This window comes from Pseudopodoces humilis, chromosome 22 (genome assembly GCF_049639895.1).
Source record: "Pseudopodoces humilis isolate 2021_Gansu_Grassland_sample_001 chromosome 22, ASM4963989v1, whole genome shotgun sequence".
In the NCBI taxonomy this organism is placed as follows: Eukaryota; Metazoa; Chordata; class Aves; order Passeriformes; family Paridae; genus Pseudopodoces; species Pseudopodoces humilis.
In genome coordinates, this window is record NC_142221.1 from 4,326,974 (window position 1) to 4,344,503 (window position 17,530).

A 17,530-nucleotide genomic window follows, 5' to 3' on the forward strand; every position below is an offset into this window, starting at 1 on the left:
AAAGAAAGTACGTTTTGAGCAGGCATCTCAAAGATAGACTGAAAAGCAAGGCAAAAGCATAGGGGTTTTTTTTAGATGTTGAGTGGACTAAATGCAATGTGAATTTATCTGCAAGCCATCTGTGATTTCTGGTATTTTTTGGTGCCTTCACAGCTCTAATTTTAAGCAGTTCTGTAGCCTTTAAATAATGGTACTTTCTTCCCATTTGGTTTTACAGCAGATTCCCCATTTGATCACTGAATGTTTAAAGAAAAGAAGTAACTGAGTTCTCTGCAGATTGCACACATACAGAATAAAACAGCAGCCTTTTATTTTTGCAAGTAAAATTTGACACATTTTGGGACAAAATTCCTCATGCATAAAAAAACACCATGAGTTTTGCTGCGTATGGTTTACTTTTTGTATTTTGCTTTACACTTCTCATGGAAATTCGGTGCTGGGATAAGGTGAGAAGTTGATGTCTCCAAGGAACGAAGTTCCAGAAGCAGCACAACACAGCAGCAGATCTCTTTCCATTTTCTTAAAACTGATATCAAGAGTGCCAGTTTCATCAGGCAAGAGGGAATCAAAGAGTCATAATCCAGCCAGCCTTGGTGGTTCTGCAGACAAATCTGGATTCTCTGTGTGTCATGGGGACACTTTATAACCATAAACTGAAAGAAAACACTCTGGATTACTGAATAGCCACCCAAATACTGTAGTTCCTACAGTTACAGAGACCCCCCTAAGGGGACAGAGAGGCCTTCAGGTCTGTTTTCCATCCACCATGATGCTGGAGAAGATCCTTTTGAATGTGAGCCTCGTTGCCTGAGAGCATGAAACAATAGGAAGCTAACTGTATTCATCCCACAAGAAATCTGATGATAGCTACATCATTGTCAGCTCAGTTCATTATTTCGCTGTTTCTTCTGGCAGGAGTGTTCAGATAAGATTTTTGTTCACTATTGTTGGATGTAGTGGGGGATTCTGATTCAGGGAACAATAGGAAAGAAATACACTGAAGAGCAAGTCTCCTCCACATCTGAAAATGCCATTCCAGCATTCTCTAAAGGGAAGCAGGACTCATTCCCTTCTCTTGGCAGAAGCCTCAAACATGAGTCGATAACCCCTCAGCTCCTCTTCTCTTTCAATAATGCATCGTATAGTAAACTCTGTGGCTAACTGTAGACTGAAAACCTGAAAGAAATTAATAGGAATGTAAAAATAGCAAGAACATTGTGCCAATTGCATTATTGAGCATCACAATTATTTGAACAACAACAACAAAATCAGTTAATTATATTTATCTGAAGTGCTGTCAAGAATGTAGCAATGAAGTATAAAGAAATGAAGAGGTTCTGGTGATGAATATCAGTCCAGCTTGCCATAGAATAAATATCAGCATTTATCTCTGTCAGAGGAAGATAAAGATAATTTCTTATGTTATAAGTTATTTCAAATATTGAGCCCTGCTCAGACGTTTTGTGAGAGATTATCTGCACTTGCTTTGAAACCCAATAGTGCCCATTAATTGTCTCTCCTGACAACAAAATTAATTTCTCTTAAATGAGAATGCATTTCTAATTGGACACTTTCTTCCCTAACAAATTGTTTACAGTACCTCTGCAAGGATTCTGAAATCATCCCTTTGCTTTGATGTTGCTGATTAATTACAGCCCACGTGGTTCTTAGTAGCTGCACTTTGAGTAACATACTTTGCTGTGAAATGTTCATCTTAATCACATACTCCCCCAGCCAAGCTTCTGCTTGAGAAGGGAACCAAACTTCTCTTGCTGCATGTGATGCCAGGCTGGATTGTTACTTTTTACCCCTCCTTTCTCTCCAAGTGAGTTCAGAGCTTATGTACGTTCCGAGACTGACAGCACCCAAAATGAAATTCTCTCTTTAGCCACAGAACAGATCCACAAATGGCAGCTCAGAGCAGCTTTCCCTCTTCCATCTCGTAGCATCTCTGCTCGGCATGGAGCAGCACTGATGGGGAGAACTGAGCTGGCTGGAGCACCATAAGGGTCTGCCACAGCTAATTAGCCAGGCTGAGACACAGGGTTAATTAGTGTGGGCAGGATGCTGCACTAAGGGAGCAGGCTGCTGTTTGCACGTCTCCACGTGACATCAAGTTGTGCCATGTGGATATACCCTCTATGCTTTAAATGTGATTTTTTAAATTTGTTTTTTGGTGGAAGATCACCAGGTCCTTGAGCTTCTGGTGGAGAGGATAAAAGACAGCAGCTCTGCTGCCTGCTCAGGTGTGGAAACCTGTCCATATCAAGCCACCCAGATAATTTTGCAGGAGCCCACTCAACAGCTGTCAGATAATAAGATTTTTGGATGTTCCAAACATCAACTGGATTCTTGCTTTTATGTTTTATTAATGATTTTAAGGCAAGAAGATTTTTATCGGTACCTTGGAGATATCCTGGTTCCACATATTTTCTCTCCATAATACTCCCTTACAATGCACCTATAATGAAGATGAACTGAACATACTGCCTTGGCTTGGGCAAGCTGCCAGTTAAGGAATTTTGCTTAAAAGAAACTAGCAACATCGGCACGGCAATGCCCTACAAATGAGCACACAAAATGATGCAGCCTTTTCCTTCTAGATGTGACAAAACAGGAGGAGGAATAACAAGAGGAAAAGGAGCTCCTGCTCTCTTCTTCAGCCATTATCTGTAGGTGCTGAAGCAGTGCCTGCCTTAACTCCCCACGGAGACAGTGGAGCTCTGAGTGCTCTGAATTGCCTGTTGTCTGTTCAGGAGGACTTGGGTCCTCATTTATGCAAGAAAAAGCAGATCCCTGGAGCAAAAAATTATGAATGCTCTCCTTTGAGTTTCTAAGGCAAAGCTATGTGGTGCACTTTGTTCTATAGGGGCAAGTTCCAAATGATTCCTTATATATTTATGGGATTGTTTTTAGGCCATTGTTTTGTCATTTGTTTAAAAATAGCAAAACAACTGTCAAACCTTTTCTACTGTTCCAGGTAGGATGTGAAATCAGAACTCCTTGCATTTGGGCACCACAGTGACAGGGCTCTTGGAGATAATAAAAATAAGTGCCATACTGACATGCAAAAATATATGTTTTAAAATAGTAACTATTAAATGGAAAAGAATCATACATTTCCAAGTGATAACACATAAAGTAAGTTACAGATATCTGCAACGTGCACCAAGAGTCTGAACTTTGTAGTGGGAAGAAAAAAAATAATTTAATGCAGGAATGTTCTCTCAGCCTGCAAGTATTCCCTTACAACACAATACCTTCTTGACCAATCTATTTTAGTGCAAAGAAATGTATTTTATGTTTGAAATAACTAGCATTACAGATCCATAAACAGTTTAGGTTGCTGGTCTGGCCGAGATAGTCCTGTACTTTCTGCCTCAGGCTGCTTTTCTTTGATTCACTATTTTTTAACCCGAAGAACTATTCCTACCTTGTTCCTATTTGCCTTACTGAGTGTGCTCAGTCCATTGCTGATTCTTTGAAGCACACTGCTATGTATTTCACTGGCTGTGTAGGCTGAACTCCATTGCTTTAGCCCATATTGCTTCCAGGTTTGCTTTTCCCCAGTGCTCGGGTAGAATAGCATCCCTAAGCTCAAGAGAAGAGGAACCACAGAGCTTCCATTTTCTCATTTTTCATGCTAAGTAATAGGGTTTCACTTTCCAATACCTCACATGGTGTTCTGAGAACATTTAATTGATTGGATACAATTTTCAGGATCCATCACTTGACAGACAGAAAAGTGTCACTAAGTGGAGGGCGAAGCTTCGCTTCACTTGGCCACTGACACCTCGCCTGTTCCTTGTCACATTCATTTCCATTTTACATACCGAAAAAAAAAGATCACCCATGGCTAAAGGATCTGTGTGGATTTTGCTTACTGATTTTAAATAATAACTTTACAAATGCGGTTGTTGTTTACTTTAGAAGCTGAGAAAACAAAAGACCCGTCCCTGTGCTGCAGTTTACTCTGTGTGGAGCGACTATTGGCCTATGCAGTGCTTCATTTACTTTAGCTCTATTTATTTTAGCTGCGCACTGAGGGTGAAAAGAGCTGGCAGGGGCATAGGAAATATAAGAAGCTCCTACAAAATCAAACCAATATTGTTTAGTGCTGTGAAAGCACTCCTGAACCTTGCAGTGCTTTGGAAAGGTTGGGTAATGAGAGCCTTGCTTCAGCAGTAATCACAACTGAAATACAGAAACACAGAACCACAGGCTGGTTTGGGTTAGAAGGGGCCTTAGAGGTCATCTCATTTCACCCTGGGCAGGGACACCTTTTCACTGCACCAGGTGGCTCCATCACCAAGACAGGAACCATAATATGGGACCTGCACATCCTAGGAGCATGAGGATGATGGAAGTGCTCTTGCCTGCATCAAGCTCAGTGCAGTTATTGCAGCAGGACTGGGGCCCTTGCTTCCCATTCCAAATGGCTTTATTTCTGGTTCTGTGCCTGGCAAACACCCTACAGATCCACAGAACAACCAAGGGAGAGAATAAACTCTATAAATACCGCATTGTGGTCTGCTGCTTCCACAAGAGGTGAAATGGAGATGCAGGCACTGATTGCTTCTCTTTGGTGGCCAGTGACAAGACCTGAAGGAATGATGTGGAGCTGTGTCAGGGGAGCTTTAGATTGGTGTCTCAGTTTTGGAAGACAGGTGTCTGCTAGGGAGGGCAGGAGCCTGCCTTAGAATGAAAATGTAGACATACCCCCTGAATAATTTTGAAATCAAGGGGCTCTCAGGCAGAGATCTGGGGATAGGAATAACAGTTCTTTACTAGTATAACCAGGCAAACAAACAACAATAACTGCAGTGTTGACAACAAAACAGAACCAGGGACCCTGTGACAGCTTTCTCGGCTGAGACGGGAAGGGATGGAGGAGAGGCTTTGCTTCACAAACCCCCTCGGGCGGGCAGTCCCGGTGCTCCTGCAGGACTCTGAGGAACAGCCGGCTGGAACAGCAGGGATGAGCTGAGATCCCAGGCCGGTGGCCTGAGGTGGAACAGCAGGGATGAGCTGAGATCTCGGGCTGGTGGCTGAGGTGGATCAGCAGCTCCACGGCGATGGCTGGCACTGCCACACGTCCCGGCAGGACAGGGGGTGCGAGGCCACCAATGAAGAGGGAAGAAGGAGAAGAAGAAGCAGCAGCTCTGTCTGGGTGATGGCAAATTCCCATCTCTCCACAGCAACAGCTCCCAGCAAAGTCCTTCTCTGAAGCTGAAGAAGCTGCAAAACTCTCCCCGCCCTCCCTTTTTCCTGTCCCCTTCCCTCCTGGGCCCGGCCGAACTTTGTGTTTTCAAGCACCCACCAAGTACCCGCAGTCAGGTTTTCCCCGCAACTAATAGGTAAAAATTCCACAGGTGAGCCAGAACTAAAAGAAGGACACCTAACCCCCAAAAATTGGATTTAGGGAAAGGTTTTTGCTCCAGAGGATGGTGGGGCACTGAACAGGCTCCCCAGGGCATGGGCATGGCCCCGAGGCTGCCAGAGCTCCAGGAGTGTTTGGGTAACAGGGGTCATGGTGGGATTGCTGGAGTGCTCATGCAGGATTTAATGATCCTTGGGTCCCTTCCAACTAAGGATATTCTCTGATTTTATGATTCTGTAATTTTGTGATTCCAGGCATCTGGACATGGCACTGGGCGATGTGAATTAGGGATTACGGTAGTAGTGCTGGGTGGATGGTCAGAACTGCTGATTTACATCAGTTCATACGTACAGAATATTCCGAGCTGAAAGGGACACACAAGAATCAAGTCCAACTCTCAAGTAAATGACCCACACATGAACCCACAACCTTGGTGTTATTAGCACCATGCTCTCCTGAGCTAATCCCATGATTTCACAGGTCTCTTCCCACCTTGCCGAATCCGTGATTATTGACGTGAGTGGCCCAGAAAAAGAAGATAAAAGTTTCTAAAAAAATAGTTTGGTGGCGAGCCACATCCCTCCCCACATGCCCGGACTACATTTCCCAGCATGCATCGCGGCGGCGCGGTGGGGCCTGTGGCGCCGGCCAAGATGGCGGACGGGGCGCTGAGCCCCGGCGTGAACCTGGAGGCGTTTTCCCAGGCCATCGCCGCCATCCAGGCGCTGCGCTCCAGCGTCACCAGGGTCTTCGACTGCCTCAAGGATGGGATGCGCAACAAGGAGACCCTGGAGGGCCGCGAGAAGGGTTTCGTGGCCGCCTTCCAGGAGAGCCTGCACTCCGTCAGCCGCGACCTGGGGTGAGCAGCGGCCCCGGCGGGGGTTCCCCGGTGGGCAGGGAGGGGGTCCCGGGATGTACTGGCTCCTCTCAGCCGTCTTCACTCCAGGGGAAAGTTTTAGGCGAATAAATGCGAAAACGCTCCGTTTTATTCCCCTCACTCCACAACACCATGCGTGTTACCCCTTCGTGGTGTTCTGCTTCAGAGTCTCCAAAGGGTTGAAGGTGCTCGTAATATTCACCTGGTTTTTGTTCTAGTTTTGTTTTCACGAAGGAGCTCTCGGTGGGATTGCGTTGACAAGGTGAAGGTGTTTGGCTGCAGAGAGAATTATCTCTATATTTTGAAGATTTTTGTTAAAAATTAAAGCACCTCCTAGATGCAGACTATTCCATAGCATGTAAGGGGTTGAAGAATGATTGTTTTATTACCAAAACCTGTCAGGCTGGAAAGTTATCCCAGGTAAGTGGAGTTGCTTAGTACCAGCAGGTGCTTTTTGTGTAAGTAGAGACAAGCTGCTGAGGCTGAAGACGTGGAGGAAAGTTGAGGGCAGAAGAGAGAGGCTGGCACACAGTTTAATTCAGCGATTTTGTGTATTTAAATTGAAAACCCCTACACAGACACATGAATTGAGTACTTAGTGTTCACTTGGGGACATGGTTTAGTGGTGAACTTGGCCATGTGAGGTTTATGGTTGGACTTAACGATCACAAAGGTGTTTTCCAGCCTGACTGAATGATTGACTGTATTGATCCCACCACTGGGTTGCTGGGTTTGGCTGTATCCCCCTGGGAGCCATCAGCACTGACCAGGGATGTGTCCACAGGTACTTAACCGTCCCTTCCCAGAACATCGTCTGCTTCAGGGTCTTGTGTATGAGAATTTAATTCTTGTTGATTAAAAGGCCTTGCTGATTTCTAGCTTCTAGCTTGTACCCGCTTCTCTTCTGTTGGGGAAGCTGGTGGATAACCCCTCTCATGAATGGTGCTATACCCAGCTCTAGGGGTAGGTATTGTATCCCTTTAGTTTTTAGTTTTCAAGTTGAGGAGGCCTCACAGTTCCCCTCATGGAAGCTGAGCTTTTCCTTTGGTTATCCTTCTAGCCTGGCTCTGTGGCCTCCTAAAGAGTAATCAGGTATAACCCCAAAATCTCATTCCCAGACAATAATAGGTAACTACTGAAGAGCTGGACTTGGATCCTTGTGGGTCCCTTCCACCTCAGGGTATTCCATGAACTGGCCTATTCAGGTAGCAAGGGAATACTCCAAGGTGTGCTGAGGTTAATATTACCGGTGAATTTTTATGTAGTGAAAATATTGACTGGTGTCTCTGTTCAGAAAATCCCCAGTTATTATGCCTAGTCACACTTGTTTTATTGTATTCTTTTGTCAAGGAATATTAAGCAGATTTGCAAGTGTTCACAGCACCAGAGGCTTGGAAAGAATGTAGGCCATAGAAACTTCAAGGAATGATGATTAATAAAGGAGAATTTTATGGTAGTGAAGTCTGTAAGCCTTTTAACTGTCAGTTCCCTGATTGTTGGGAGTTTATTTTTGTAACCTGTCTTAAATGTAAATTGAGGTATTTTGGATTTTTCTTTATAGATGTTTTCATAAGCTGCCTTTTGAGTGCTAGATTTAATTTAGTGGGGGTTCTGAAGTTCAGACTTGGGTGTAGCACTGAGTAGTCAGAAGGAAAAGCACTTGGTTAGTCATGTCACTTTTCACTGCTTTTTATATCTGTGCAAAGTGACCAGTCTTTCTTCTACAGTTGATTAATGCAAGTTTGAAAAATTGCTTAACTTTTGTTATGATTAAATGTTGTGTTTGACAAATGAGATATGAAGCCATGAGAGATCATTTCACAGTGAGGGACTTTTTCATGGGAAAATGGTGCTTATTATGCTTCAGTTGAGTATTTTACACTACAGATACACAAATTGGTCATGAAAATCAGAAGATCTTTCCTTGTCCTGAGAACCTAGAAGGCCAATACTTGATTAGAATAATCACAGCCTTTGCAGGACTATCTCCAGGCTTAGGACTAATGCTAGTTCTTGTGTATGTTTATATGTGGACAATGTTAATTTGGAGTTCTCTAATGAAATTATGAAGCATCTGCTTTCTTGGTAGTTAAAAAAAGTACTTTTAGTATTGCTGGCAGTGCTGAAGTCAGAATTTTGTGGTTTCTGAGGAGCTGCTTTGCTTAGGAAGTGCCCTGGGCGGTGAACAGGACCTGCCATAGTCTGACTCTTTCCAGGTTATTTTCAAAGACTCTTGACTTTTACTTTCTCTTTGAAGAAGAGCTGAGCTTAACAACCAACAGACTGTTTCAAATTGTTTCAGTAATAAGAGGGATTATGTTTTAAATCAAATTTGGGATGTATTTAAAACTCACTTAGCTACTAAAATAGACTTGGTGCATGCTGCTGTCCCTGGAGGATTAACATCTGCAGTTCCCAGATCTGACTCTAAAAAATTCCATTCTGCTTTCTTCCAGGGAACTGGAGCGTCTGAGCAACCTTGTTGGGAAACCCTCAGAGAACCACCCCCTGCACAACAGTGGGCTCCTGAGCCTCGACCCTGTGCAGGACAAAACCCCCCTCTACAGCCAACTTCTCCAGGCCTACAAATGGTCAAACAAGGTAACAAAATACATCTGTGTGATTTACTTGTGTAATCCCATTGCATATTGCATTAGCCATACAGCAGACACCTGAGTGTTTGGGGCTGTCAAAAGGGCTGACTTTTTATAGGAATTGAGGAGCATAATATGTACCTAAACTTGCTTTCAAGGATAAAATGATGTTTTAATTAAGGGGAGACTTTTCTGTGATACCACGGTGTGCCCTTGATCTCAAAGGGGATATTAACTCCCAAGCATTTCCACATTTAGCATCTTACGTAGATATAAATTAAAAGTATGTTGTGTCCCTGCATCTGGCAGTAAACACTGTAGGGGGATATTGGAACAGAGAATCAGCAGCCTTATATCGCCTCCAAACTATTTCTAGGAAAGAGTCCTGTAGGGAAGTTGTCATCATCAGAAATCTTGAAGCCTTTCCCCTACCATTTTCTCCAAAAAGCATGGTCTCAAAAGCAGCTTTGTATTCAGCAGCTTTGACATCCCTCCTGTTTCCATATCATATATCTGGGGCTGAATTGTGAGTAGTGTAAAGGAAAAAGGCAGATAATATTAATGCAGTCTTTTACATATAAAAAAATTAATTGTTTTTGCTGAAAGAAACTTCTTTCTTAACAGCATAATTCAGTTTCATAAACCTCTGTGTTGAATATATGTAGGATTTGGATAGGTATGTTTCCTTTTCTACTCTGAACAATCTACCTGTGGGTCAAAAATAATCATTTTCTCACCTAATTTTCTTAAATAAGTAAACGTGGCATCGCAATTACTGCTGGCCTCTGAGCACTGTTATATTTCAGGTTCCCATCCTGTTTTTTTGAGCATGCCTGTTACTTTTTATAGAAGTAGTAAGATGAGTAAGTATTTAAAAGCTTTCTTAAAATTATGTTTGAAATACTGCAAGCTGTTAAAAAATATAAAAGATGGATTAATTTCTGTTACAATAATTATTAGTAGTAAGTGTGTCTGGAGTTGTAGATTTTACAACCCCTATGTGAGACAGCAGGAATAATAAATCTGAAAATAGTCAGAGCATTAAAAGAAACAGTTCCACTTTAAATTATTTATTATGATACATGAGCCAGGAAAACTTTGAGAGTACAGAAATACTTTGTAGGCAAATTCTTGTTATACGTTGAGCTAACCATTCTAATTTCACTCAGATTTAAGATAGGATACTACAATAATGTTTATATGAATACCACAATAATACTCCTACAGTAATGGGTCAATATACAAGTATGTGTTGATGATTTTTAAATCAGGAAAATTTGGCACTGAGAGAAATTTAGTATGATTGGAAAATGGGGGACAGGAAAGATTTCTAAGTGGAAATTTAGTAATTGAGAATGTATTTCATGTTTGCCTGTGTTCCTTGCTGTTAGCAGCAGATTGTTAGCACTGAAGAAAAAATAATTAATTTGCTACTTTCAGCAAAAGTAAAAGTAGGAGAACTTATAAACTTGTAAGGCAGTTAAGTCTTTGGGGATTTAATTACTTCTTTATGTCATTATCAGAGTAAACTCAGGCAGTAATGAAATAGCTTTACAGAGCTGTTCTAATGTAGTTTTTTATTAACTTATAGTGTCATGGAGCTTTAAAGAGCAATTTTTTGTAATCCTGGATTCTGATTTCAGAAAGCTGGAAGTTTTAGTATCCTGTGCACTCATATTCACAATGAAATGTTGCGGGAGAAAAGCAGAACCTTTTATTTTAGCTGTGAAACAGAAGTCAGAGACAACAGAGATAAAAGAAAAACACTAGCTAAGTTGCAGGAAATGTGTTGCCTGTGTGAGGGTGTGAGCTGCTGGCTTTACCAGCAGAGATCCTTCTGTTCCTGCTTAATTCTTCATTGCTAAATACACTTCTGGAATAAGAGTTATTTCATTACTTCTTCTGGTTGCCTTTGATTCTTATTATGGGTCTCTTGTTTCCAGCTGCTTCGCAGGGATGGTTTGGAAGTGATGGTCTGTCAATACACTTCAGGTCTGCCTGCATTTAATTTTTAATTTGTGACCCCTTTGTGGCTTGCCTGCTTGTATTTTTGATGAGTTGAGATAAGGGCATTTTCCTCTGCCTTTGACTGTTCATGCATTACTGATGGCATGAATGGCCCCATGGCTGCCAGCGGAGGAGACTTCTGGGGCTGTGGTGCCATTCCAAAAGAACATTCATGAAATACAAGGAAAATGAGTGCACAGACTGTGCTGCATGTCTCAATGCATTCTGCTTATTTTTAAGACATGGGGAGACTGTTAAGTCGCTTTTAGGACAATAATAACTGGTAATTAATGGTAATAACTGGGCTACCTATGAAAAGCAAATTAGTATTCAGTATATCAAAGAACTGGCCTGTGGTTCATGCGGATACTGTGTGTTAGAATAGCTGTTTGTTTCTATTTACAGCTTTGTTTTGATGTTGGGTCCAGCAAATGCCTGATTTTCTTCTGGTCTTGGATGCATGGACAAGTTTTTGGGTTACATAACAGTGCTGGATATGAAATGTAGTGAAGATTGTAGTCACAGACATAAATGGAAAATACTGTGTTTAAGGTGTGAGTGGTGATACAGGAGATGAGACTAAGCTGACACTTAACTTGGTTTGTTTACCATAATTAATACTTGTAGCTGTGCTTTGTTATGTATTTGGAGAAGATCTACTTTCTGGTGCAAATTTACTGACCTCTTTGGCTGAGTGCAGTAGAGATGAGTTGCATTTAATTGTGATTTCACAGATACTCACCCTGAACATTTTTTACTGCTCTTGCGAATCACAGCACTGGTTCTTCCATTTCTGATTGTAAGTTTACCTGCTTCAGGAGTAAGAAAAAGTCCAATGGGAAGAATGAAAACTTCTTTTTTTTTTTTTTTGCCTTTTGTGTTCTCTTGGCAGTGCTTGTTATTTATGAGCACCTGTTCTCCTGATATTTACTTACTGTAATTTATCCAGTAGTTTTGCAGATGGTAAAGTTGTCTGTGTAATGGAAGCAGCTGTTTGGGAACACAACAGCTTGTCAAATGCATTAATTGCATACACACAAAACTGTAAAGGAACTTTTCCTTTTTCAGGTGTTTAACAGCTCTCACCAAGCCATAGCTGAAAAACACAGGAAGTTTAAGTTTATTTTATTGGAAGTAACAGCTAAGTGTTTTTTCTTCTTTGCTTTAACTTACTTTATGTGTGACTAGAAATCATAGAAGTGAATTACTTTGCTGCCTGTGGGATGCATGGAGGCGTGTAGTAGCCATGGAACAGTATTTAGGTCTAGTTGATAAATTTCTTTTCCCCTCCTCTTCAATTTTATTTAAGAAAAGAAGTTATCTTTATTACAATTGAAGTGCTGTTTCCCAGAAGGATCCATATGTTCCCTCTAATGTAATCCTGGAGATATAATATTAGATAAGGTAAAAATGAGCTATCATTCTGCAAGGTTAATGCAGAGAGAGTATTATGGGTAAGGTAGGATGTTTGTAGCTAGCAGTAGGGGTTTTTTTTCTTATGGACTGGCTCTGTTGAGTCATTGCACTTGAATTCTCGGTTTAGTAGTTATGTACATCTTGACAGTTGATTTTTTCTTTTTGTAATATACTGCTGTGTCTGAGCAGGTGAAATCTGAGATGACAGCAGCAGTCAGGAGGGCTCCTGGTTGGTGTGTGTGTGTGGCCTGATGCTGCCTGGAGCATTTTGGACTGGGTCTGCAGAGGTTCTGCCTTACCACTCATTGCCAGCTGCCTGCTTCACTTGGAATTCAAGGGAAATCAACACAGAGCAGAAGGCATCAGCTAAGCTTAGATTAAAGAAATTTTTGAAAGTCACTTTCTAGGCTGAAATACTGATTAAGTTTTGATTTTGTTTTTTTTTAAAAGAGATGTGACCTGATATTTGTGGTAGATACTGCAAGAACTCTATTCTCTGCTCTTCAGGATGCTTCTATGTTAGGTGCCCTTGTGCCACCCTTCCCTGCTCCCAGGGCTGTTTGTTTCCTGCAGGAAATGAGACCACCAGCTCATGAATATCAGTTTCCTTTACTAAGCAACTGCCTGTTACTCAATACTGAGTAACAAAGAGGTTTTGTAGAGGGAGAAAATACTTGCTGGTGCTGTGATTAATCCAATATCATACTTCCCCACACATGAAATGTTCAGTGAAGCTTGTGCTGGTGTGATCGCTTGATCCAGCTACAGTAATGCTAATGGTCAGAGCAGGTTTTTGGAATCCAGGAGTGTCAGCTCATTCTTTGAATGGTATAAACTTTGGGTTTCTGCAGCTTCAGTGGGGTTATTTATGGCCTGCAGTGTGTACTTGCTCATCCTTTGCCCTTGGTAGACTGTTCATGTCCTCGCCCTGTGGGTGCCTGAGGCAGTGTCTGTTAAGGGGTTTCCACTGGCTCCAGTGGAACAGAAAATAGTGTATTTTATGTCCACTGAGCAAGGAAAATGCTTTTTTGCTCAGGTTTCCCCTCTCTTGCTGGGATGCTGTTAAGTAATTCGTGCCCCACACTTGAGCTTTAATCACTGTAGAGGTTTTTTTTGCTTGTTTATGGTTTGTTTAGATGAAGGATGTTTGCAGGATGGATCAACTCTCAAACCAAGCTCCAGAATTACTTTCAGCCAGTGAAAGAACGCTGTGTTGTGTTTGGAGAGCAGCAAACTCAGTCTCCCCTGCATTGCTGAGTGACAGCAGCATCAGCTGAGTTCACTTGCTCAAGTAAAAATAGTCTTCTGCAAGTCATCTTTCCTTCTTCCCCTTCCTTTGCAGTGAGGGGTTTCTATTCAGACCTTCAAATAATTTTATTAACAGCAGTAGAAGTGGGGAAATTGAGAGCAATTGTAGTCTTGAACAGGTGATGTTATTTTAAACTTTTTCCTCGATTTTTAACTTCACTGAAGCGCAGTGTTATATCCCCTACTGTTTTCAGAGTTGCATTTATCCATGTTCTTTATTCCAGTTCCAACTCTTCTTGAACTCGTGTGTGTAGGTGGTGGTATTGTTTTATCTTCATGAGATGATGCTTACAAAACGTGATAACCATGTGTTTGGGAGTTTTCTACTGCTTCAAGCAGGAAGCAAAAAAAAATCAACTTTTCTGACTTTGTAACTTTCTGGGGAAATAGGATTTATATCAAATTATTTAACTTATCTGTGAAAAGATTATTTTGGGAACTTGGATAAACTTTACAATAATATATATATATATATAATATATATATAATCTGTGCATTATAAGTTTTTTAACTGAACAAAGCTGGACAGGAGTTGTCACAAATTTATTTGAAAATAGTATGCTGGGAAATGCAAAATGAAAAAAAAATACTGTTGATCTGCATGTGTAAATAGGCTACAAATATTTGGATTTAAATTTTTTGCTTCATAGCTTCCTCTTGTTTTTACATAAATATAAAATTGAATTGTTAAGATTACCATTAATGAGTGAAAATGATTTTGTCACATGACTGAAGAAAAAGGGTATAGATAGGTTTTGTTTATTAAATTATTTTGATATGTTCCCTGATAAATTATTTGTATAAATTGTTTTTATTGTAGGGCTCAAAAAAAAAGCAATCAATAGGGCATGTAGAGAAAGACCAGACTTGTTACAGCTGCACTTGGTAGCTTAGTATTGATTAGACACAAATACTGAGTTTAATGACAATAAATGACATTAAATGTTAACCATGATAGTAGAGAAACAGTGCAGAACAGGGAAAAAAAATTACTTCATCTTGATTGTAAAAGGACGTGTTCATTCCAAGGAGCATTAATTTTGAATTTTGGGTGTGCTCAAACATTCTGAAGTTGTTGTGGTTTTACAGTAGCATGGACAATGAAACTGGATTATTGTGATGGCACTTCTTGGGTATTTTAGGTGGCCAAAATGTCATCCTTTCAGAACTTTTATTCCTACAAAAATGCAGCATTATAATATTGTGACATCCTATTCTGTGGAGACCCAGAGATTCTGGTGTAATCTTATTGGTGAGAGCAGAATGAGAACTTCCTAGAGGGAGCTGCATTGGGAAATCTACCCCTGGGCTCTTTTCCTGTGCACATCAGCCCCAGGAATTTATATTCTGGTCACTGGAGGAATGAATGGCCCAGACTGGTGAGTTTTGTACAGTGGACACAAAATAGGAGCTGGGCCACTTGGATTCTGTTTCTGCTTTTCTTACTAATTATTGTAACCTTGAACAGGACACACAGATTTTTACTGTGCCTCATTTTTCGTGTAGATAAAAGAGGATAATATCACATAACCTATTTCTTGGGAGAGTTTCTAGTCTAAGTGTGTCTCAAGTGCATTGAGTTGTTTGGACAGAAATGTTTTGTAGGTGCCAAGTATTATCTAGCCAGTGACTAATGTTGTTTGCCTGGCAGTCTGGAAAAATACAATTCTGTGTGATTTTGGGCAAATATCTGGTAAAATGCCCTTGCTGTTCAGAATTGTATTAATGTTCCAGTTTGTTTTTTGGTTTTTTTTTATGACTGGGGAACAAGTGGTTACCTCTCTGCTTCCAACTGCTGCAGTTATTAATTACTGCTCAGTTGTCTGTCTGGAGAATACTGACTTTTCTTATTGCAGGGTTGATTTTTGCCCAGCCATGACAGGGAAGGCAAATTCTGGTTGTGTGGAAATTATCCTTGATATTATAATGATGGAAGGGAAAAGCACTGGAAAAGCTGTGATGAGGAAGAAAGTGCTTGTACCAAAATGTAATTCAGTAGTCCATGTGTGCTTTACTGGAGAAGGAGAAAGGTGGGACATGAAATTTTTTTGAGAGTCTTTGAGCTCTGCAATGATAGTTTTAAAAAAGTAAGGGAATACAGTGAGAGGGGAAAAACGTTGAAAACAAGAAAAACCGGGATGCTTATAATAATAGCAACAGTAAAGGCAGAATCACCAGCTACTGCTTGTTAGGCAGGGTTTGTTTTCCCTGGAGATCATGCCTAAAGCAATGTCTGGGACATTAGGGATGGGTAACATCAGTTCTGTCTTCTCTTTGGAAATGTATCTTCCCTCCTCAGCAGTGAATCCCTGGAATCTTCGGCTCTCTGTTTCTTTGCCTTTGACTTTTAAGTTGGTTTCTGACAAAAGTCCAAGCCAGGAGTATTGCAACTATTTTATTGTTATCTTATGGCTATAAAAGTGGTTTTGACACCTGATAATATGAATTAAAGGAAATGAAAATTGCCAATGTGTTTTTTTCCTTGCACTATGGAAAGTTATCACGGCAGGTGAGAATTTCCCCCATATGCTGACTTGTGCTAGTAGAGAAATTGGTTGAATTTATTTGACATTTTAGTAGACTGAGGTTACTCTTTTACTTCAGGAAGAGAAGAGATATGAGGAGTAACTTGTTGCTTAAAAAATAAGAAATAATTAGCCTTTGGTTCTGACCATGATAGACTTATTTTTGCTACATAGTTTGAATGTTTTATATCTGTGATATTCCCAGAGTTATCATAGTAATAATTCACACCAGGATGCTGTTATGAGTTAAGGTTATGTCTCCAAACAGAATTGCCTTTCTTACTGAATTTTTTTTAGGTTTTTTTTTTCAAATCTGAAGCAGCCTGAGAGCAATGATATGGTGTTTTTATATTGTTATGCCTATTGTTTGTTGTTATTCAACAGTATTTTTGTTTTCAAGGCTCTGATCAAAATAATGCTGTAAGCAGTACCAGCCTCACTTTTCCTAATTATGGGAAGTGATCTATCAATAACACACTATTATAAATCACAGCCCCCTTGTCAGCTGGTGGGAATTATTTAATGCTTTGCAACACCTTTATTTGCTAATGAGTGGGTTTTTTTCCCCGTTTCTTTGATTAGTATTAATGTCCTAGCTGTTTGCCTATTTCAGGATGGAAATGATTGATGTGGCTCTGTTTTAACCAAAACAACTGCTTCCCACTCCTGGTTCTTCCTCGTCTAACTCATTTTTTCCCTCTGCAAGAACAACTCATACAATTCATGCTGGATGGCTCAAATATGTAATTAATAGGGCAGTGATCACTTTCCCTTTCTAAGTTGTGTAATGTGATCATCAAACCTAATTAAAACTGCCTTGCTTTGTATTGAGTTTGGATGCAGCTAAGCCAGGCACAGCCACAGAAATGTGGCCTGGGTAACTCACAGTACAGCCATCAGAGCAGCAGTAAAGGCTTTACTCTCAGAATCTGAGGAATACAACAAAGTATAACTGTAAATCCAAGTTGTCTGGGGATTAACTGATGAATATGCAGGACTGCAGAACAAGACCAGCTTTGTGAGAAAGCCTCAGACCTAGCATTCCTTTGAATTTCCAGTTCTCCTTCTGCCTCAGCTCTCCATGGCTCAGACTGACTGCTGCTGGTGATAAAGCCTGACCATCTCGTGGATGGTACCAGCATGAAAACACAAAGAATGTTTTCAGAGACTCAGTGTTCTTTCTTGTTTTCTTTGAGGCAAATTAAAGATGTTTGTAAAGCATTTGCTGACCTTCATATGAAGGACACTCAAGGAATATGAACACTAATATAAAATAACTGATGCAGGTGATAAGCATCCCACAGGTATTCTTCATATGGAAAAGATTTTTTTGTAGCTTCTAGAGGAAATCAAATAAAATGGAAAATTTAATGATGTCACCCTGTTGCTCTCTACTTTTGTTGTTGTCAGGTCTTTTATTGTG

General features: G+C 40.7%; 1 protein-coding gene across 1 annotated transcript in view; it reads left to right on the plus strand.

Moving 5' to 3' along the window:
• The first annotated feature begins 5,993 nt into the window (after window positions 1–5,993).
• MED27 (mediator complex subunit 27) overlaps window positions 5,994–17,530 on the plus strand; it is an 83,482-nt gene continuing 71,945 nt past the window's right edge. Inside the window, exons 1-2 of the mRNA XM_005527293.2 lie at window positions 5,994–6,239; window positions 8,714–8,858. Of these exons, the coding sequence (XP_005527350.2) occupies window positions 6,034–6,239; window positions 8,714–8,858 (351 nt within the window). The 5' untranslated portion in view covers window positions 5,994–6,033. The remainder of the gene's footprint in view (window positions 6,240–8,713; window positions 8,859–17,530) is intronic.